The sequence below is a fragment of the Enoplosus armatus genome, chromosome 8 (assembly GCF_043641665.1).
Source record: "Enoplosus armatus isolate fEnoArm2 chromosome 8, fEnoArm2.hap1, whole genome shotgun sequence".
NCBI classification, from domain to species: domain Eukaryota; kingdom Metazoa; phylum Chordata; class Actinopteri; order Centrarchiformes; family Enoplosidae; genus Enoplosus; species Enoplosus armatus.
The window spans coordinates 11,885,609-11,908,226 of record NC_092187.1 but is presented as its reverse complement, the minus strand read 5'-3'; the positions used below and the strand labels follow the sequence as shown (position 1 = coordinate 11,908,226).

General features: G+C 42.8%; 1 protein-coding gene across 3 annotated transcripts in view; it reads left to right on the top strand.

The window, feature by feature from the left end:
* The first annotated feature begins 18,482 nt into the window (after nucleotides 1-18,482).
* cpne5a (copine Va) overlaps nucleotides 18,483-22,618 on the top strand; it is a 65,243-nt gene continuing 61,107 nt past the window's right edge. For all 3 annotated transcript variants that reach the window (XM_070911193.1, XM_070911192.1, XM_070911191.1), the window contains exon 1: nucleotides 18,483-18,592. In XM_070911193.1, the coding sequence (XP_070767294.1) occupies nucleotides 18,483-18,592 (110 nt within the window). The remainder of the gene's footprint in view (nucleotides 18,593-22,618) is intronic.

Sequence of the window (22,618 nt, the reverse complement as noted above, 5' to 3'; positions counted from 1 at the left end):
ATATAGTACAGTTTAAACAGCAACATTATTTTCATTGTTTCTTTGGATCCTTATCGGTCATTACCTCACCAACAACTCTTTCTGGGGTTCATATTTACATGATTTACTTTATTCAGTATTACATTATTTACACTACAGTCTGGCTGACACATCAGCTGATATGTTTTTTTTTTTACATGTAACACTTAAGATAAACATCTTTGAGGCCCCTGGGGATGTTCCTTCTATAACAAAGATGGGAAATAGCCTACTTGTAATTTCATACTTCTGTGTTTTTTCTGTATTTCCAATAAAAAAGATTAATAAAAAACAAAACAATGAAATGAAAAACAAACTAGAAACCATCTTGCAATAGGATCACACCAGCCGTGACGCCCGTCAACATGTTGAGGTTCTGACCAATGAGTACTCAGTAGTCATTACTACATTAAACATGAGTACCCACATACTAACATACTGGGATGCAGTGATCCGCGAATGTGGGCCAGGGGCTTAACCAACACCCCTGCTCCTGGTGCCCTTGCTCCGACCACACCAGTCTTCAAATTCTGCCTTCATTATGATCTCAACTCCACACCTGTAGAGTTTTATGACGCTATCATGTTGACACAATCAGTCCACAGACAGACCTGTAAACACCACACACAGACTCACAAGGTGAAAACAATATCAGCTACATGCTGTCGGCAGGTAAACATACGATACGCAAAGCATTAATCAGAACAACTGACCGGTAAACATGGATGTAGAACCCATTTATAGAGAGCCAGGGGAGGTTTAATGGGACAATTAGTTTTCAGTGTCTGTAAAAATCAAGTCCAGTCTATCTCAATCTGAGCTAAATAAACACTTTTAGATGTTGTTCTTTGTCACTCCAGAGCCTCATCAACTCTCAAAAAATGTCTTAAAACCCTAAATACCCCCTAGAACTGAACACTTGTGATCAAAGCTGTAGAGGTTTTTCAGTGGAGTGTATATGTTGTACACAGGCAACACATGGCTGACATGGAGAGGCAGTTGAATTGCAGCACTCCTTAAAAGGATATCTTTGAGTTTTCACCGAGCTCAATGTCTGACTGGATTCAGTCACAAGCCATTAAACCTCCCCTGGTCCTTTTGTAAATGAGCAAGTTCTACTTCCTTGGTTCATCATATTTCTCTCCATAATCCAATATGAGGTGTGTGAGCTGCTGTAAAATGGCCTGTGGCACTTCTAATAACCATGGCAGCTTTATTACATTTATGGCCAACTTTCATCAAATGAGCGACGTGCTTATTCCTTGATGTGATTAAGGTCTGCTGCTGAGACAGAGAGCAGAGTGCATCATAATGTTTTCTGGAAATGTGACAGATATTCCACCACGATTGTATGTTTTGCTGCATTCTTGCTTAATGTCATGTGACTCGTCTTCCTTCCTTCTGCCCGTCTTTGTAAAAATGTGCTGTTTTCAGGCTTTGGATTCATAACAAACAAGCACTCACCATAATCCCGTAGATTTAGATGGCAGTGCCAATTAGAGATGAAGAGGCATTTCATCTGAATGTTAACAGTCGTTTAAAGTCAGTCGCTGATTTCTGTTATGATTGGCCCAGAGGAGGGTGCTGCCAATGATTCTGGTTTGAGGAGAATCATAAGATTTGGTTAGTCTTTTCTACTTAGTATTCAGTTTAATAAACCACTCCAATCAGTATGCAAGAGGGCTGTTGCAGGAGGGCAAACTCTCTCTAAGTGTATCTCTAGCATCCCTTCATTTCTATAGTTTTAATCTCACTGGCCTTGTGCATATATCCTTCTAAACACCCCCTTGGGTTGTATCAATAACCTTGACCCTCTGTTGTGTTGTGGCTTTGTTTCCCTGCTGTAGCAGTGCTTGAAGATAATGAGCTCTGTGAGTTTTGAGCAATGTTGCAGCAGCTTTGGCCAGGATTCACATATTTTTTGTGCTCCTCCCAGAGCAACAGATTGTGTTCACCCCCCCCCCCCCCGCCAAATGCCTGACCCCACGCTAATGTCGTCTCCCCTTCATTACAGCACAGCAGCTTCATAGATGCTTGTCCGGCCGGCTCTGGGGCCAATTTTCTTTCATCCCATCTCTGTTAGAATCGGCATGATCTGGCAGCAGAAAGCAGGAGCTGATACAGACCTCAGCCAGACGCATCTAGTTATTTCAGACAGAGAAAAGAGCACAATGGGCTTTCAAACCCTCAGCGACCCGGCACCGCTGTATTTGGGATAACTGAGGCATCCGCAATGGTTACAACTCTTGGAATGTGTGTTTGGTGTCGCACTAATGAGATTTTATTTCTACCACCACAGATGCTCTGCTTTTGAGCAAAAAAAGAATAAATGAAAACACAGAAAATGCAGAGTCTCATTGCGTTGATGAAAACACATTTTATTAGCCAGGATTGTCCAAGAGGGGGCAGTATGCCATTAAGTGTATAGAGTCAGGTCACTTATTAGAGTGTATGCACAGAGGCTAGATTAAGAGTGTACACCTCCTCAAACAAACAGACTGTCCTTACTGTTCACAGGTGTTTTTACATACAAAGAGTCACTTGTAATAGACAGGAACACTGATCAATATTAAACATACCTGAGAGTCCTGTAATGTTTTTTTTTTTTCTTGCAGGGTATGCTTATGTTATCGTTTGATGTTGAAAAGGACCCTGACTGTATTTGACATGAATCCTTTGTGGTGTAATGGTCTTTGAAGAGGCTTCTGAATCCGCCAGTGTGACCATATTAACACACAAAATCCTCAATCACATTGATTTTCATACTCTTACTTCCGTTCCCTCACTGCCTCACTCCCTGCTTTTCTTCATCATTTGGAATTGTGAATAATGCGTTTATTTCCTGGACGTCTTGCAGATGCACCTCTTTGTTTCTGGGATTGAAGCCCAGCGTATGCGTGTGTGTGGACGTGATATCAAGTGTGAGAAGGGGGTCATCATTCAGTCCTCCTGACAGTGAAAACACCGCTGCTGCCTCTCCCAACACAGCTGCTATTGGTGCAACGGCACTGGCTTCATCTCCGAGCTCGCACACTCTGCATGAGATATCAGGCAGGGGTGCAGTTATGCAAGGGCACGCGTGACAAGGAGGCATATTCATCTAGGGGGTGAATCTCATCGTTATTCTTTCCTTCCTAACCTCCCCTGGTCGACTCGGTGGTGTGCAAAGACCCAAGGCTCTGAACTTTGATGGCAGCGCTGCACCAGCAGTAATATAGCCTTGCTTGTAGCAGATAGCAGAAGTGATAGGAAGGAGGATCCCTTCCTACCACCCCACCCCCCACCCCACCCCACCCACGAGACAATGCTGCGAGAACTGTGGGGAAATTCTTACTGTTAATTGGACTGTGAAGGATTTCTGCTGCAGATTCAGCACACTCTGCAAATTCATACCATGGATTGTGAAAGGCTATTAGTTTACAACATGTCCTCTATGTCTCTTTCCATGTCTCAATTCCATACTGTAATTTTAATCGGCATGTACTACAAACTATTCATAGCATACACAACTGTATAGTTTACTGTTTTGTAAGCTACTAACTGTAAATGATGCAAGACATGCACTGACAGTTTAAGGAATAGTTTTATGAAATGTTTTTGTGCTTATTTCTCTTTTTCTGGCTGACAGATGAGAGGATCGACATCACTCATGTCCGTATGCTAAATATGAAGCTAGCAGCTAGCGGGCATATAGACTGGAAACAGGGAGAAACAGTTAGCCTGGCTGTGTCCAAAGTAAAAAAAGGCACTAATTAACACATAATATCCTGAAGTGTAAAAATGATAAGTTGTGGTTTTATGGGAGGTTAGGTGCTGGGTTATTTCCTGGCTGGGAACAGTGATTTCCCCGAGTCTTGTTGTCACTGCGAGGTTGCCAGACAACCAGCAGACACTCCAGGATGTGTTCCAGTAAAATGTTGCCAGATTGGACAACTTTTTATATGATTGAGCCATTTGGGCGGCTTCCCCCATTGAATAGTTCATCTGCCAATGAACCGGCCCCTCCTCTCCTCTAATTACTATTAATGAGACTGACAGGGCACTGAGTCCAATAGTTCGCCTAATTAAACTAATATAGTAATAGAGGTCGTATTCAGCCTCAGAAAATCACAAGGAAGCTCTGAGAATATGGATAAATAAAAAACCCCATCAGAGATCCAACTAGAAAAGGCTACATTTATGACGATTGGGTGTGTTTGTGGCTTTGATTAGGCTACTTGGTGTCAATCAAATCTGGCAACACTGCTTCCAGTCGTTATGCTAAGCTAAGCTAACCAGCTGCTGGTTCCAGCTTCATGTTCACCATAAAGACATGAGAATGGTATTGATCTTATCGTCTTACTCTTGCCAAGAAAGTGAATATTTTGAACAACGTCAGAGCAGCAAATGTTTTCCTTAGATTTACTTCTTTTTTTGTTTTTTGTGGTCTCTGCAATTTGTTTTAATGTGCTGCAGCTGCGAGTCGCTCCTCCACATCCTTTGTGCATTGCACTGTGGGAATGTAGTGCCCACCAGTGTGAACACATACATACTCAAAACCCTGTTGGCATACTACACAGTCTCCATGTCTTCCTCCTCTTCTTCACACATGCAAACACTTTTTCAAGAAGGCTGCTCAGATGAAGAGTATCCCATCAAACACTATTTGCACCAAACACTGATGAAACAGTGACTGGTGATGATGCCAGTTCATGTAAACTGACTGTAAACCGGGATGAGAGCGACGGGATCGAGCTTCAAAGGGAGTTGCTGGCTATGCAAAGACATTTCTATTCTATTCTCTCAACATTTCAGATTGCGTAACTCTCGGTGCTGCTATCTTTTCCTCATAGTGTATTGTGTCTCTACTAGAGATTTTCTTACCCTGGAATTACAGTTTGTATCAGCTTTGTGAGTTGATTTATCACAGTAATGGAGGCGCAGGCAGAAAAGAGCACAGAAAAAACTGTTTCGTTTTAAATCACTTCACACCGCCGGGCGTGTAGCCATTAACTGCTTCTTTTACCCACAAAGGAAAGAAGAGATGCTCCATCACATAAAGCAGTGGGTATGGCTAAATACTTGACAATATGAATCTAAGAAGTTTATTAGGCCCTTGCAGACCGAGTACAAGCCTTTAATGTTCCTTTAATTTTTTTTTTTCAATCACAGACAGACAATCTTTAGGTAAAAACAGCATCCAGGTTGTCCGTCCTTTTGTCCTCTGGCCTACAGGTCGCTCATAGAAACACATATTTTGGGTGGAGTCAGATAAAATGGGGCCACTTTTTGGTAAATGATTTATAAGACCATCATATAAGCTATGCATGAGATCGAATGATCTTTTTATGAATTGGCATGGGTCCCTTAAATATGTATTTGTTAAAGAAATTGTGAAAAAGTATAATTGTTTTGGAATTTTGAGAGTTAGCTCATCAGCAGGTTCCCTCTTGAGCTATGTTCAGGTAAAATGACCCAATAGAAAGAGAGAACACGTCACTTCAATTTCAGCTTGACACTAACTATTATCGTTGGTGTGCCATAGTAACACTGTAAATGCATTTCATGTTGTATGGGTGTGTGTTTCTGCATCTTTGTGTCTGTTTTTTGTAGGTCTTAACATCTCATCTAGACAGGTCTTGTTAGGTCTTGTCCTGCCTTCCCTTCAGAACACAGTAGGGCTGTCACTTTTCCACAAAATCAAGTTTCAACAAATTTGAAATGACATGTAATTCATTCGAATGAATTCCCTGTTTAGGGCGTCCGCCAAAACCGAAACTCACACTTACTGCACTGAACAACGTTCAGGGTACTGAGCTTTACTTTTTAGATGACTTTTTTTTTGTTGCCTCTGTGAGTTTTATTCTGTCTCAAATTCTTATTTAAGAAGTTTTATTTGATTATATTGACACAAATCTGACTCCATAGGTTACAGACTATGACGCTCCAACCTTATCTGGCCCATTTTATCTGACTTCGCCCAGTTTATTCACAGAATATACATAAAGGGAATGTAGAGGTATAAGCTTTCCCTATAAAGGCAAAAATCTATTGTTGAAAAGTGTTCACAATAAGGAAGTAATGAGTCCCTTTATTTCATCGCCTCTCGACTGGTTTGATTTTGGACAATAACGGAGGCGAGCGAACTGTCATTTCTATGGAAATTGTCAAGTGGCAGCTGCTGGTGGGGGGGGGTGGGGGTAGTAAGGAACAGCTCAAAGGGTTAAAGACTACTGGCGTTGACAACACCGCAGCAGGCCCATGCTGCTACCCGCACTCGCCACTGATGACTTTTCTTCCCTGACAGCGATGACTTCCCCGGGCCCCTGCGAGCAGGCGAAGCCCATCAACTCCTAAAATCACGCTGCTCCCGTAATGAGGAAAACCATAATGGCAAATCCTGCTCGGAGCATCCTCTGGCTCTGATGGCTGCACTGTAGGGCATGTGTGCAGGGAGCGGGGGTGCTTCAGCTGGCGAGCAGGCGCTCCTCATTATTTAGATGTGAGCGCCACGAGGGTCGAATAAAGCAGAGGGTGTGGAGTCACATTAATCATGCTGTCACACATGTACAGGTCCACTCCAGAGACAGGAGTTCACACCCTCACATGCTAATGCTCTGAGGATGAAAACAACCAGTGTCCTCACTCACTCAACCACAGTGGTATTTAAGCACCTACCACAGGACTGTGGCACTGTGTATTTTTATACTTTGCTGTCATATCACTTCCTCCAGCTGGGGATGTGTGCTGTAATGGTAGTCCTCCTTTGCAGCTCCGGCTCAGCGGTGCTCCCCTGCACCTGCATCTGATCTCTGCGTGGGAGGAATCCTGCTATTCCTCCTCAGTGAGCCATTGGTGGTGCACTGTGTCTGTTGTTGGTCTTACCATGGCGATGTTCACATATCACTGGCTGCGTATTCATTTCCACCCATACTTCACAGGGGATAAATGCGATGATTTGCATGGATATAGCTTTGAGAAAACACGGTGATGAAAGTCCTTCCCGCCCACGATGGAAAGCAAACTTTAATCAGGGGTAGGAGGGAAACGTCTCCATGCCTCCTGGCATCGCAGGGGCAGGAAGCTACAGGGGCGCAGCGTTTAAGATTAGCCCCACTGCTTGTTGAACAAATAGATAGAGGTCAAAATCCTTTGGGAGGGGCTTCTTCTTTTACACAAGTCTCAGCCATGATGATGATGCCACTCACTAAAGCAGTTTTTTATTAAGCATCTAAATCATTCTTATTTCATTAAAGATGAGCAGTGGAGCTGCAGAGTTTCAGTCAACACAAACTAAATTGCTTCAGTTAGCATCCTGAGGTAGAACGATTAGCGGGTGTGTTGCTGTTGCAAGTAGAAGCTGAAATGGAAAATTTAGATGATGCTGTGGCCCGGGATTCGGTGGATGAACAGATGATACATTTCTCTCAGGCTCCCTGCCTCTGAGTTAATTCAATTCATTTTCTTTTATTGATTGACACTGGACACCGTGACGTTTGCGGTTCATGCAAGCAGGCAGCGATAATGAAGGAATTACTTGCAATTCGGCTCCTAAAAATAAAGTGTAGCTCTGTGGAAGCTGCCAAGTAGTTGCAAGTGTGTGTGTGTTTTATTGTACTTCTAGCCATTTTTAACGTGACATGTTTGCAGAGATTTTAACCAGTGCTCACAATTTCCAGGGCAAGTTTGAGGGCTAGTTTGGACTTCAGGTTTGCCATAGTGTTCCCACAAGTGCAGTAATACAAATGTGTGTGTACAATTGTACGTTTACCTTTGTGAGGACAATTTTGAGTTTTAAAGCTTGACAAAAGGAAACATTTTGGGAGGCCTTCTTCAAAAGGCTGTTGGAGGTTTAAGGATTAGTTTAAGGGTTAATTTTAGAATAAGTTAAATTTGCACCAACTGATTTGTTTACCTCTTGGGGGCAGCATAAAACAAGCTGTGAACACAACATTGACATATTATTACATTTAAGGTTGATATGGCGAACTTGTTGGCAAACAGTTTCGTATTTACACATTCAGATATGGAGCAACATTAGTATTCATTTGGAGTCGTGTATCTGTGCACCTGGTGGATTTCAGCCCAATATTCACTCTCATTTTAGCTCTGGTTTTGTTCTCCACTAACTCCTGAGGGAAATATCTGGCTCTTCAGCTGCCAAATGCCACGTTGATCAGCTGGTTGCTAACTTTGTCTGTATGCCGTTTGGTGCTGGGCTGGTAGCATACAGTGGGTTTTTAGAGCTCATGTGTAGGAAACAGCTGCCCGATGTGGCTGAAAACAACGCTGATGAGAGCAGTCCGAGTGACCCAAAAGGTTGAGGTAATGGGCCGTAAAACCAAAACAATGAGCTGAAAGACAATAAAGCTCCATAGAGCTGAGGGGAGCTGAGGAGTCGAGTGCTAATTCTCTGTGGGTTACTACGAGAGGGTCCTCACAAGTATAAAAATACAAAAATGTGTGTGTTTGTTAACAATAATCAATTTCTTTTTGGGGACCACAGCAGGAACCTGTCAACTTTGTGTTACTTTTGTTCGTCTTCCTGACATTCTTACTTTTTGCAGCCTTTGAAGATATTAAGACCTTTTTTCATTAAACCCTCCAATGTGTCTGTTTCTTTTTTGCAGAAGAAAGCGTGGCTCTTTCTGGGTTTGTAGATTGTTTCAGAGCCTTTTGACTGTTGTACATAATCATATTTTTAGGGATTGTCTCCTTCCTCTCCGGAGCTGTCGAACCACTGAAGTGCCTGAACTTCATAACTCATAAAGTCTGACCTCAGTTACCCAGAGCTTACTGGGGACGGATTTCATACTTGTGAATTAATTTCATATTGAAGAGGAGACTGCTTGACCTCGACAGCTGCTTAAAATAACCTGCAATTTAAAGGGGCACTCGAGCAATTTTACATGTCAAAGTCAATTTACCAGTCATGAGTGTACTCAACGCCACCGCCAGACAAGAATGTCGATATTGAACCCCGGATTACATTCAATGACAATGTTTTTTTTTTTCTGTTTTTGTCCAATGCCAACCTATTAAACAGTTTTCACTCTCTACAATATCTACACATGGCAACTTTAGAGAGGTTATGGTTAGGACATTGAATCATCCAATATGGATGTAATTTCTGTGATTCTGGACGGAGCGTTGTGAAAGTTAGTCAAGGGGCATCACTCGGGTATCTCGGCTTTGGCTTGAGACTACACATTTTTAACAGAGATCCTGCGTTACAAAGTAGATGTGGCATTTGTAAGACGAAGAAAGGAAGGATCTAACAAATGCGATCAAGACGCACCATGGGAGGTGTAGGATTCAGTGTTTTTGGAGCTTGACCCAAACTGACTTTAAACATTCACTCACAAGTCCACCCACTTTATGAAAAGGAAATACAAAATACTAAACTGGAGGACTGTTTTACTTTAGATACAGATCAATGCAAAGCAGTGTTTGTTTTCCGACTGGAATTGCATGTTCTTTCATGATAATTTTGTTTGTTGCAGAGTCGGATGTATTTGGATATCCCAACATCACGACGTGTTAACAGGGTTTATGAACAATGCACACAAACATTTCAATGCATCTTTTGGATTGCATTGATACGAGCTACCAATTTGATCACAACTGACACTGCAATCATTCATTCTTTGGACAATAGGAGGGGAGAGTGCCTGTTCTACATTGTGGTTTGGTCTTTTCTTATTTACAGGAAACAGTTTGCATGAAAGACCAGTAAGTATCTGGACTGAGAGGATAACAGTAACACAATCTGAGGAAGGTGAGCATACCTCTGATTTATTTCTCTGGAGAGTCAGCAGCGACAAAGTTCAGTCAGTTGTGGTCATGTGGTGTGGTTTCTGAACTACAACACGGGCAGCTTCAAGCACGCATTCACCAAACATAATGTGGCAGAGTGAGAGTCATAGGAACTCATCACAACCCTTGTATTACAAGTGACCACAGATATGGCAGATGACAGGCAGGCTTGAACCTGCATGACAACGACTGCAGCGGCACACTGAGACAAAAACATGTGGCAGGCAAGACAAACGCAGCCCAAAGAGCTGCCAACGGATGATAGCAACTAATTAGAGAGTTTTCTCTTCCGCTCAAGGGGCTGTCTTATGATTAAGAGAGCCCAATGAATATGTATATGATGTGAGCACAGGGATGGCTGGATCTAGGTCAGGCTGCTGGTGGATGATGAGTTGCCTGTGAAGTGAAGCAAGGAGACGTGCGGCAACACCGCGCTATTCAGAGAAACCCTCGAGAGGCACGCAGATGTGAGAGACCTTAACTTTTCCAGATTATGTCTCTAACAAGTTTATGGGCTCTTGGCATTCAGAGGGAGGCAGCTCATCCAGCTGAGGAGCCCTAAATGACTTCTCTGGGGATCATTTCTGTCTGTTACAGCTTGGCATTTAAATAGAGCAACTGGATGCATTGATTGGTCCAGCTACTCACTCGGCAAACAGAATGTTAAACAGATACTGTATATGTTGCTGCAGCCGAGAGATAGCCTTACTTTTGTTGTCGTTCGTTGTATAGAGAATATATGTTATATATGCTAACACTTCAGAGTCCGTGAAGACAAATGAGTGAGAAATAGAAATAAAAAAGGCAAGAATTCAGCTATCTTGGCTTAGGTATCACAGGGACCCTGCCATGGTCTCTAAGGCAAAGCAAGTGTGCAGCGCAGAATTGTTAATGATGCTTTAAGTTGGTCTGCGATCATTTCTCTCCCCAGGATCAACAGCTGACAAATTCCACCACTCATGGTTTTGCTATACCAACAAATGATCAGAATTCATAATACAAATGTCCCGCCAAGCTACATTCAAAGTAAAGAGTTTGCTTTGGATATGAGGTGGAAGAGAAAAGACCTGTCTGTTGCAGCCAACCCGCCACACAGCTGAGTCCTCCCTTCTGTCACAGATGCCTAACCAACAGATCTGTCAGAGGATATGAGAAAAGCCCCCAGTATTATTTTCTTTTATTAAAATGTGCATGTCCTCAGCTTTTTTTTTTCCTTACCACTTGCAATCACACTTGGGAATTCTGAAAGGTTATATGATTCCTGCATGCGTGACAGCTCCCAATAAAAGCAATGATTTCTTTCTGGGGTTTTTTTTTTTTTCCTTTTTGGAGGGAAAATGACTTGAATGAATTACCCCGTGTTACGTGTGCAGCATTTCAAAGCAAAAGCACAGAGAGCCAAATCTGTGATCCTGAGCTTTTCAAAGCATACTTGCATAACTACAACTGTACCTGTGCCTGTAATTTTCTGAGATTCACACCACAAAAAGGATTTTATGTGTGAATTCTGCAGCAGGTTTCAGCCAGAACATACAAGTGACAGCCTGAATTATCTCCACTGTACTCTATAATAAGAAATGCCTCCACTTTATGCGACTGTGAATCTCTTTCTCAACATAATGAACTCCCTGACAGGGAAGAGGCAGCGCTTCAACACAGTAAAACACGGCCGTTTCCTGTCACCACCACTGAAAACAGCCACGCTCCAGTGTTTCAGTAATGGTTGTGGAGCGGCTGCCGACATCACATTTCCCGCTGCTCGATCAGTGTAACGGATGAGTCTCTGCTACAGACAGTGACGCTGATACACACATGTGTGCATGCATACATGTCATGCATATACACACAAGAAGCCCTGTTCTGTGATGCCCTCTGTAGCAGTTATACCTCTCTGTCACACAGAAGATGAATGAGCCAAAATCTCACACTCTTCCTCCCTGCATGCTTGGTGAAGCTCCATCCGCCCCACATCAATGCAGCTCAATTGGACATTGAAATGGATCAGCGACGGACTAAACGCCACTTCTCAGTTGAGTCCAATGGTTCATTTGTTCTCTGTATTGTTCTGTATGACTGAAGATCCACACACTGCTCCTCTCATTAAGACTTGAACATCATTGCGCTGGAGGGATTAAATGCTCCCTGTTTCCTTCTCTTCATAAAAACAAAACAAAACACAGCGCTGATAAAATGATCGGATCACCTGAAATGGAAAATGATAAATGTGTTTCCAGCCCAGCAGAGGGGCATTGTTGATTTATGTCACGGAAGAATGAAAGTGGAGCTATTCTTTAAGCATTGCAGAAGAAAAGCATCCACTTTAGGCTTCATATAGATAGATACTACATTGAGTTCAAACTGTGAGGATTGCTTGTGTGTGCTGATTTTGTATTTGTTGTTGTGTATTTTTGATCTTTTTTTCATCACCATTTGTTGTGCATTTCCTTGATGTTTTTCGTGGTCTGAACTTTGTTTATTGTCATGGCAATCAGAAAACCTGATGTTGTCTAGACTTGGTGAGACGAACGATTGTTCGTAATGAAATACTCAAACACAATATCCATCTTTGTCCTCTTACAAGCACACAACAATTTCCATAACACTATTGACTTGCCAACTATTTCAGTCGGCCTTCTCCTCCCCTACCGCTATCTGCACGTTACCATTTTGCATGGGCACCGTCGCTGCATCCTTGGCTCAGCGCTGTCCAAGACAATTGTGCTTAGTTTAAAGTAATACAAACAAGCCAGAGCGCTTTTCCCCCATGCCAGAATGATAATGGTTTGAGCCAAACCTTTCCCCAAAGTGTGGACATAAGTTTGGCTAGTTCTCCCCAAAGGATTCGTAATCTAAACAGTTACATAGTTAGCTAAAGAAGGAGAAAAATAAACATGGATAGTCAGTTATCAGTTATAAAATAAATCAATAAAAAATGCCATACAGCCATACCAGATATAGGAAAAGTTGCAAGACAAAGTCAAAAAATAAAAACTATAGCCGAAGTCAACACACTGTACAAGCAAACAAAGAAAATATGCAAACAAATTAAAAAACAACAGTAATATATTATAAAGAAATACAAAAACAGTATGAATCAACACATTTTTGGCACAGACGGAGCCTCATACAAACAAATCTTAGTGATTGCAAAAAGTTCCACTGTCAGTATTTTCCTTGTGATCTTTCCTTGTGTACTGACGCCAGCAGGCTGCAAATTTGTGCTACTAACTACTAAACTCTGGCTGGGCATTATAACACTATTTATTCTCAGCGGGAAAGGAGAGGCATACATTAAATTAAGTTCATTCATTCAGTAGTCAGTGGTTTTGTGTTTGGAACACAACAAACTTTGCCGCAGATGGCAAACTTGTCCTTGAAAAGTTTCTGCTGTTCAACAGACGAGAAAAAATGACGGAAACAAAACTAAACTAAAACAAAAAAAATTCCACTTTTAGCAACAATCATCTAGAGACTGCATAGCCAATATTTCTTCCACGGTACATTTACAGTATGTTGCTTCCCAGAAGTTCATTTCAATGTAGATGCACTTGATGTTTTCAGGCTGCACAGACAATAGATGATATTAGACTTTCTGTGTCTGGTCTTTATTCTACTACTTCTCATAACAGGAAGTGCCATGAGCATGCAGATGCACACATGCTTTCTCTCTCATTCTCACAATCTGCTTTTCTCTACATCATAACCTTCAGTGATAGAACAAGTATTCAGATAATTTCTTCAGTAAATGTCGCAGTACCACAGTACAGAAATACTCCATTACAAGTAGGAGCCCTGCATTCAAATGTGTGCTTAAAGCTGCATTTATTATCATTTTGATTCATTAAATGTCACTGAAGTTGGTGGAGACCAGAGCTAAATCACAGAGCAAATATTGGACTTTCATTTGTCAGCTGGCCAGAAACACTACACCAAATGAATGTTAATGTGGATGTGTAACTGTTTGGTTACAGGTTTCAAACTTTCAGACACTGTTGAAAAGCACAAGAGGGTACACTGATGCGGGCGTGTTGCCTCAGGTTCAGGTGAGACATTGAACTATACAATCCAGAAAGTCCAGTTTGAGTAAAATAGATCGATGAGCTTGAAGCTAAAATAAGCCCCATTTGTGACCACTGCGCGTCACATGGGCGAAAGTCAAAACGTTATTTCTCTTACCTGTTATCCAGCATGAGGTTGTATCTCCAGGTGTATTTTCTTGATCCCACAGACGTCATCGGAAAGATATAATGTATGCGTGGGGACAAAGCAGCGCTTAATTCCTATCCTTTCACAGACTGCGCTGAAGCCGAACGCTGCCACGCCTGCGCAACAAATTTAACGTACGTTCCAGCGAAGAAGAAGAGCAGAGCGTAGGACCACTGTTTGTGAAAATGTTGGTATTAAACGTTGTTTTTAATCCCATGCAAACATATTATCATTCCAGGCAGATAGCAGACACCCGTGAGAGTATGAAAATACACTTTGAAGACGCAACCCGATGCTGGGTAACAGGTAAAATATAACGTACCTTCGTGTTGGGAACACAATGTGACCGAATCTTGAAGGTCGTGAACGGGGCTAACATTGCACAGCGGTTTCAAACTCTATAAAGTTGTCAAGGCAGGCATTTGTGTATTAGTGTGTTACTTTATATTAGTATGTCGGACCCCCGACCCTTATTAAGTATAATTTTAAATGCATTGTGTCACTCAAGTCGCTGAAAAGCTCCCCTGCCCTCATGTAAGACGGCTGTAGTGCGATATCAGTTTCCGCCAGTAGGTGGCAGTAAGAGGTGTGTAATGTCGATGAGTTGCGCTGTAAACCCGTAGGAGCAAGTTACACCAGTTTTAATGTAGAACAGTCACAAAAGCAGAGAGCTACAAAGCCTGTATTCATCTAAAACTGTTCTTTTGCTGTGTTTGCAGGTGAGAAAGTGAAAAAGCGCAGTGTACGTTCAAGTTAGATCGTAATATGTGGCGCTATATTTTTATGTTCAGCAGGTTATCAGTGTTAGAAAATGAAGTAGCTAAATTAAGATAGCTTCCTTAGCTACCTTTTGTGGGCAAGTAAACCATGCTAATTAATGTAGTTTTTACCTGTAGTAGATGATGGGATGATTATTTTGTTATTGACAGTGGTTTTGCTTTAAGCGAAATAGCAATACCTCAATGTATGCTAAGAATATCATGTTACAAGTAAAAGTCCTGCACTCGAAATGTTACTTAAGTATGTATTACGAGGAGAGTATACTTAAAGTAGCAAAAGTGAAAGTACTTATTATGCAGCAGAATGGCCCCTTTCACTGTTATACTACTATATATGATACTATTGGACTGATTAAAGTGTAAACAGTATTTTATGTAGGCTATTTTATCTTGTAGGTGATTGAGGTGGAGCTAAATTCAACTACTTTATATACAGCAGGGTAGTTTTATCTAAAGCATTACGTCATATTCCATTTGCAATCTGTGAAGTAACCAGTAAATCCAAATGTATGATAAATGTTGTGGAGTAAGAAGTACAGTATTTTATACCTCAAAAAGTACCTCAAAATTGTACTTGGGTAAATACTTTCCACCACTGGTTATTGAATGGGCTGCCAGTTTCATATTTATATTATTGTTTCATTTCATACATGTTTAGTTATGCTGTGTATTTAATTAGTTCTGGCTGTTTATGATGTACATAGACTACATATGGTGATGTATTAGTGTCTATGTTTATGTCTAGAGAGCTTCAAGCCATGTATTCATCTAAGACTGTTATTTTGCTGTGTTTGCAGCTATTGAAAGTATTTGGCACCTGATTCAACATCATCATGATTCGGAGTGAGTAATGTCGGTCTGAACACGAACTGAAGGCGTCATTATGCTGCAATTGAAGTGCTTCAGTTGTTGGATGGTCAAACAGCATCAGAAACTCCTTCGCCTCACAGCCTTCTGATGTCTGAACTGACAGGTGGAGCCAGGTGTGTGGAGGTGAGAAAGTAGGCAGCACTTGAACTTGTCTCTCAAGTGTCTTTTTGTTTCATCTTTCACACAACTACTTCTGTCACTTGTCATTTGTACAGATGCGTGCAACAGTATAAATGCCTTCGAGGACAGGCTATCTGAAAGTGGGAGCTGTTATCCCAATTGTAATAATTATTGCCTCTCAACCCTCTCTATGATGGCAGGATCTTGGCCCCGCCTTCTAGTGTGGCTGTTGGGAACAGCTACAGTATGATCACTTTGCCTCCTGTATCAAAAACTGTAGTTAAGTTTCATAGTGTTAAAATGTTGCTGCATTGAGGTTAGCAGTATTTTAAAGGAAAAGTTCAACATTTTGGAGAAGAGTAGAGAGTTAAATGAGAAGATCGATACTTCTCTCATATCGTATGCTAAATATGAAGCTATAGAGCTAACAGCTAGTTACCTTCACTTAGCACAAAGACTGGAAACAGGGTAATGTATTTCTCGGCCGAGCACAGGGTTTCTTGTCGTCACTGTGAGGTTGCCAGTTTCCAGTCTTTGTGCTAAGCTAACATGCTGCTGGCTGTGTCATAAATACCGTACAGACATGAGAGTGGTATCAAGTTTTCATCTAACTCTTGGCAAGAAAGCAAGTTTATTTCCCAAAGTCTCAAATATTCCTTTGCTAATCCAAGTGGTAGGCTACTAAAATACTTAATATACTGTTGTGTATTTCGAGAATTTATCATAAGTGTAATCTTTGACTGAAAAGTAACAGCTGTCTGACATTAGTAGTAGAGTAAAATGTTTCATATTTTACTCTAAAATGTTGTGGACTAGTACTAAGTTATACCAAATGAAAATGTAAAAAATTGCACTTCTTGAAAATGCTGTACTCAATACAGTACTCGAGTAAATGTACTTTCAGCCTCCGCTCGTGTTGCTGTAGGCTACTCGTCATTGCAGAACACCAGAGATGTTGGAGTTTGAACCCCATCATCTGGCCTGCTCCCCCTGCTAATGCTGAGGCCTGCTGCTGATGCCGTAATTACACTCCTGCCACAGCTATAGGAAGTGGTGCTGCTGCGGGTAGAAACAGTGGAGAGCCTCACAGCAGGCGGCGGGGAACAGCACACTGAAGGGAGCTCCAAATCAACCAACTCGGGGCCACCACGGGGCCTAATTACCGAGTGAACATGACTAATGATGAAGCTGCTCTCTGGTGTGTCCGAAATATGCAGCCCTCATGGCCCTATCAGCCCAAGTCTCACACTCCAGTGTAGAAGTGTAGCTGTAGCAGTGTGTTACCGTTGTGCATAGACCTCCCACAATGTTCGCTCCTCAGAAATGACACTTGGAGAGTGATGGATAGCCTGTAGCACGGACCTCATACAGTTTCTTGCATGATTTGCGCGTGTGAACTATGGAACATATGTAGGTGTTTCAGTTTATAGCATATGTAGATTATGATTTCCATATGTCATAAATTTAGGCAGCTCTTTATACCTTTTGCGTCAATCGATGATTCGGAGAGGTTTTATTTGGCGTTTCCATGTGAGAGCTGGTGGCCTGTTTGCCACTTATAACTGTGTGAATGGTTTCAGGGGACATGGGGAGTGATTCAGAGTGATTTCTTAAAAAGCGTTTTGCAAGAGAGATGCAATCACTCTGTGCAGTGATCCTCTCCTCAGAGATTTCCCGGTAGTTGGTCGCAGTGACTGATGGGAGTAACCCCCCCCCACACACACACACACGCACACACAATTTCTCCACATTTCACCTGGTTGATAAATCAGGAAAACGATGAAACGGAAATGAGGCTCCCCTGGGAGAGAACAGCCTTCCGCACAGAGATGCATACAGTAGGTGTGGAGGAGAAGCGAACGTTACTTTTTATTGGCAAGATAAATGAGCAACGAGGCTGCAGAAGTTTGAGGAGCTGTCCAGATGCTGAAAGGGCATCAGGGAGCTTTTCAATTAGTAATAAGAGCGAGTGGCTTTGGAGGAACTAATGTAATGTTAACACCAGGTGAAAATACACTATTAAGCCAGTTGCGTGTGACGTAAATGTTCAACTTATACATTTAATGTTGTCGTTAATTTGATTTCACATCTGCACGGAGGTCCGCCGTGCTGGTTTCTTAAACCAGCAAGAAAATCACTTTTAATAGATGGTTCGATTACATCAAAATATTTCACCCGTCTGTTCTACAAAGAAAGAGCGAAAATACAGTCCAGTGCAATATTCACGCCCCTCGGTGCTTATTTATTTTATGTTAGAGGCTCTTAAAACCAATTTGGAGCAATATAAAGATCCGTCCAGCCGTAGATCAATAGCTTGAATCTGCAACGAGTGTCAGTCGCAGCCCCGCATGTAGGAGAATGCAGACAGGAGGGGTGGAGTTCACAGCTTTTACTTTTTTTCCAACGCTGCTCTGGCAGAAGAGCACAATTCTTTGCCTGGAAAACCTCGGAGTTGGCGCTGATGCGTCCTGGCATGTGATCCCACTTTAGTCAAATCAGTCGCCTCGCCGCTGCAGCCCCCCGTTAAACTTTCCATGCTGTTGCCCGTCCAATGGACAGCACTTAGGAGGTTTCTCTGGACCGTATCCGCTCCTGCTCGCTCGTCCGCGGCGCTCCGGCTCTCCACCGTCGACCCTCCAGGTTCAGAGTGACTCGCGCGGCCCGGGGAGCTGGCCTGGGTCTCCCGCTGCACGCATGGAGGGAGACGTTATGGACAAAGTGGAGGCCACGGCGACGGTCTGTGACTTCGACCCCATCAGTGGGAGCATCCCGGCCACCAAGGTGGAGATCACCGTGTCCTGCAGGTGAGTCCACCCCGGCGCTGATGCTGCTGTGTCTGCGTCAGGGTTAGGGGAGCTCCGCGCGCTTTGGGTGCGCTTTACCACGAGAAGCCAGGACACTGTTCGTAATGAGTAACGTGATATCTAACATTTTGAGGCTGAAAATCATAGCCTATACGTCTCCATGCGTCATGTCCTCATGAAAAAGAACTACGTGTAACATTTTGAAGAATAAAGAAACTTTACAAAAGGTAAAACGAGTTCGCAGGGATCCTTACTCCCCTATAAAGACCCATATACACACAAGACACCATTGGAATATTTAAGCATGTTTTATAGAGTTTTAGTTAGCAATGTAAATTAAAAATTCATACAGCACCAAATTAGTATTACAGTAATGTCCAGATTTTCCGCCAATCACAGGCAGTACAGAAGACAACATGCTGTAAATCTGGCAATCCCTAAACTTTACGCTTTTGTTTGTTTGTCCAGTTTATCGTTGAGATTTACGCTTTTATGTTTATTCAGATGAGTCCCTGTCTCCGTCAGTGTCTCGTGGGGTCTGTAGCGCTGTTGTGTTTTGCGCGCCAAGTCGCGTGCCACAGGAGATATCGACCGTCGTAGAGTTTGTTGGCGTGCCTGAGAGGCTTCCCCCGAGGCAGCGTGTCGTGTGAAGCTGTGTGAAAGCTTGACAGGCTCAGAAAACGACACCGGTTTTGTAGCAGAAACGTGAAAACGACAATTAGCGCTAAATATTTTCGCCCTCGTTGTCCATTACTGAATCCCCTGGTCCCCTCCCTCCAAAACCCCTAAATACCACGAAGATGGCAAGTGCCTCGGCTGGATAGGGTGGGGCAGCGCCGGTTGCAGGTAGAGTGCGGCAACATATAGAGGCTTCATGTGGGTCGTCAAGTACAGTTGGTACAGTTTTAATTAACGTTTCACATCGAAATTGGCTTTAATTTGTGTTTCCAGGGCCTCCTCGGCTTTGCGTCATTTTGCCACAATCCACAGCGTTTAGCTCTGTGTAACTCCTGGCTACATCAGTGTTATATGCATGTAAATGATGTGTTCCCATGTGCACTGCTGTTGAAACTGATCCCACAGAGATTTCAGCAATTAATGTATGTAAAGCCACAGGCCAGAGATTTATTAACCAAACATCCTGCTGCTGCCATTGTTTCCTTCACTCTCTCATCTGCTTTTTTTCTCTCGAAATCTCCATTCACTCAGTCAGCTATCAGGAGGGGAGACTGATTGATTGTCTCTCTTGTTGCAAAGGCTGCTTTGTCATCCATTTTGAAATTCTGAAGTTGTTCAACAAACCCAACATTGCTGTCGCCATGTAGGCGACCTTACAACCCATTTAGGATATTAATTAATTAGTTACGTTTCAGAACAAATCTGTTAACCTTTAGAGAGCAGACTGGCTGAGTGGATGGTGCAGTTGTGGTGGGTGGGGGCTGTTTGAAAAAGATGAACAGCATTAAATCCTAGATAGACTTACTGTAGGATCCTGTGTTTATATAATTAAAAGTATTAAATTGTGTGTAAAAGTGAGGCGATGTGTCTAAGTTTGGCATATAGAGCTTGGGTTGTGTGTGTGTGTGTTTTATCCATTGTAGGGCGTGTGTAGTAGCAGCTGGACTCATGTTGTTTCCCTCTTGGTACACTTGTTTTGTTTCTCCCTCAGACCTTCATACTTTAAGCTGGGATCTGTGTTGATGCCCTCGGGCTCTCTCGATCGGCAGCTCCTTGTTTGTCATTAATGTCTCTCCAAACAAAGACTTGCTCCAGGACACAGTTTGATAGAGAAGAAAAATTCACTCCAGCTTTCATTGGACCTTGAAACATTGTCTGCAGAGACTTCAGGTCCTGTCTGTTCTACTTCGTGGCTTGTGGAGATTGCCACAGTAGCTCATGTCTGACCTCTGAAGACTGCTTTTTAGATCAAACACTGGACAGCTCAAAGGTTGAACGCACATGAAATAAACAGCCATGCATGCAGCCATTCCTCCCACTTATCAGCAAGTGTGTATTTGGTCCATAGAATGGAAGCAAACCAAAACAATGGCTGTTATGTGGGTGAGAGGCACAGGCTCCACAACTCTGTGTAATTGATTTAGTAAGCCTGAAAGCTCCGAGGTTGCAGCGCTCATGGAATTGAATTGCGGCGTGCAGCCCTACAGGCATTCTCATAACCCTCTGCCAATATTGCAGCAAGCCCCCTGACAAACTGGAGGGACTGAAGCAGACAACCCCTTATCAAAACGTGTGCATATCACCGTGATAGCACATTGTTCCCCGTCTATGGCTCTGATTGGTTTTGCTCACAGGTCAGCCAGTGAGCCGAGCCCAGAGCATCTGCTTCTTAGCTGCGAGGGGGCCGCACTCCAACTCAGCAATAAGATGGCTCTTCAAATTCAAGTGGCCTCTATTCCTACATCTGCCTGACCAAACGCATGCCAGTTCAGTGGGTTAGGGCCAGTGGTCCCCTGGTACTTTTACATGCTTGATCCCACCTCTGACGTGGCAGTAATGAGTGAGTTCATTAGTTAATATTTAAACCGTTCTGATGAATATTTCACAAGTTGTTTATGCGGTTTGCTACATCATGCTTTAATTATGAGCAAAGTAGTAAATGTGAATACTGCTGGATTGTAAAAAGCGCCTTTCTATATCTCAGCTTACCAGACTGTCTCAGTTCCCATGTACAATGACTTAAGGGAAATTGGGGCTTCAGCTCTGTGGTTCCACTGTGCAGAACACTTTTGTAATGAATGTCGGAAAAAATGTGCACACAGACGAAAATCACAAAGCCCCTAAAGGCACATGGATCTCCATTTAATGAATATATTTTTTTCTGTGTTTCTCTTTGGGACATCACAGTACAGATCCATATGCAGGATGTAAGTAATGATTTGTAAATGCACTGTTTACTGTGTGTGCACCGCTGTGACCAGAATCAGGGAGCATAGTTGATAAGCTTGACAACCCTGACAAAGGTTTACAACCCTTATCAGGACGGAGCGAGGGAAAAGGAATTTCTTGCTCCTGAAAGATTCGTTTTTGGCATGTCATTTGTTAGATATAGTTACCACCAAGAGGAGGATGAAGGGAAAGAAAATAACAGAATGATTTGACAAAAAGCTCAGATTTGGACACGGTATCATTGTGAGTACATGATATACTCTATAAGTTTAACAAAACCATCAAGCACAAGGATGTGGCTTGACTTTTTATTTCATTACATATCAACAAAGGGCATTTTATAGACATTTATTGGTCCTTTGCAACGTGTCAAAACACACCACAGGTATGCTGTTAAAAGTGAAATCGGCTGACAAAGCCACCCTCCCTTCTACTGCGCTCAGCCTCCCACCTGACAGCTTGAACATCGAACTGAATCAGCCCCCATCGCCCATTCCATCAGGACGAAGACACTGCGTCTTTTCCGTCCCCTCCTGCTCTCTGCTGTTGCTTTGGACTTTGCTGTAACCATTCATTTGCTGTGATAGATTGGTTAGAGTAGCACTGCATCCAATCAATGCATTCCATAGCTGCGGGGATCTAACTCAACCAGGCCACCCCGCTCCAGAGGGATTCATTACCTGGTGAAACACACAAGAGGTCACATGACTGCCAGCATCCTGCGACAAACGCTTGCAGGAGAGGATCCCTGGTGCATGAGGCCACTGATTGCTGTTCCCCGGGGTCATTCTGAAAACTTGCGGCGTGTTTTTTGATCTGAACTCTTCCTGAGGCAATCATTGCAGCAGAGGGGGGAGGCCTAATGAAATCATCAGGACGATTAGGATGTGTGGCATCGCTGCTCGATCTGTCAAAAACAATTGCTTGAGCACAGCAATTGGGATTCAAGCTGTGTTACAACCTATTGTTTATTCAAATGCGTTGTTAAGGCCTGTAACTCTGCTGTTGTTGTGTTAATAGCTGTTGTAGCTGTTGATCTCATTCAGTCTTGGTTGCCCATTCAATCAAACCCTGTGACCTGGTTTTTCTGGATGAAACATCCTTTTGTTTTGCCCCGGC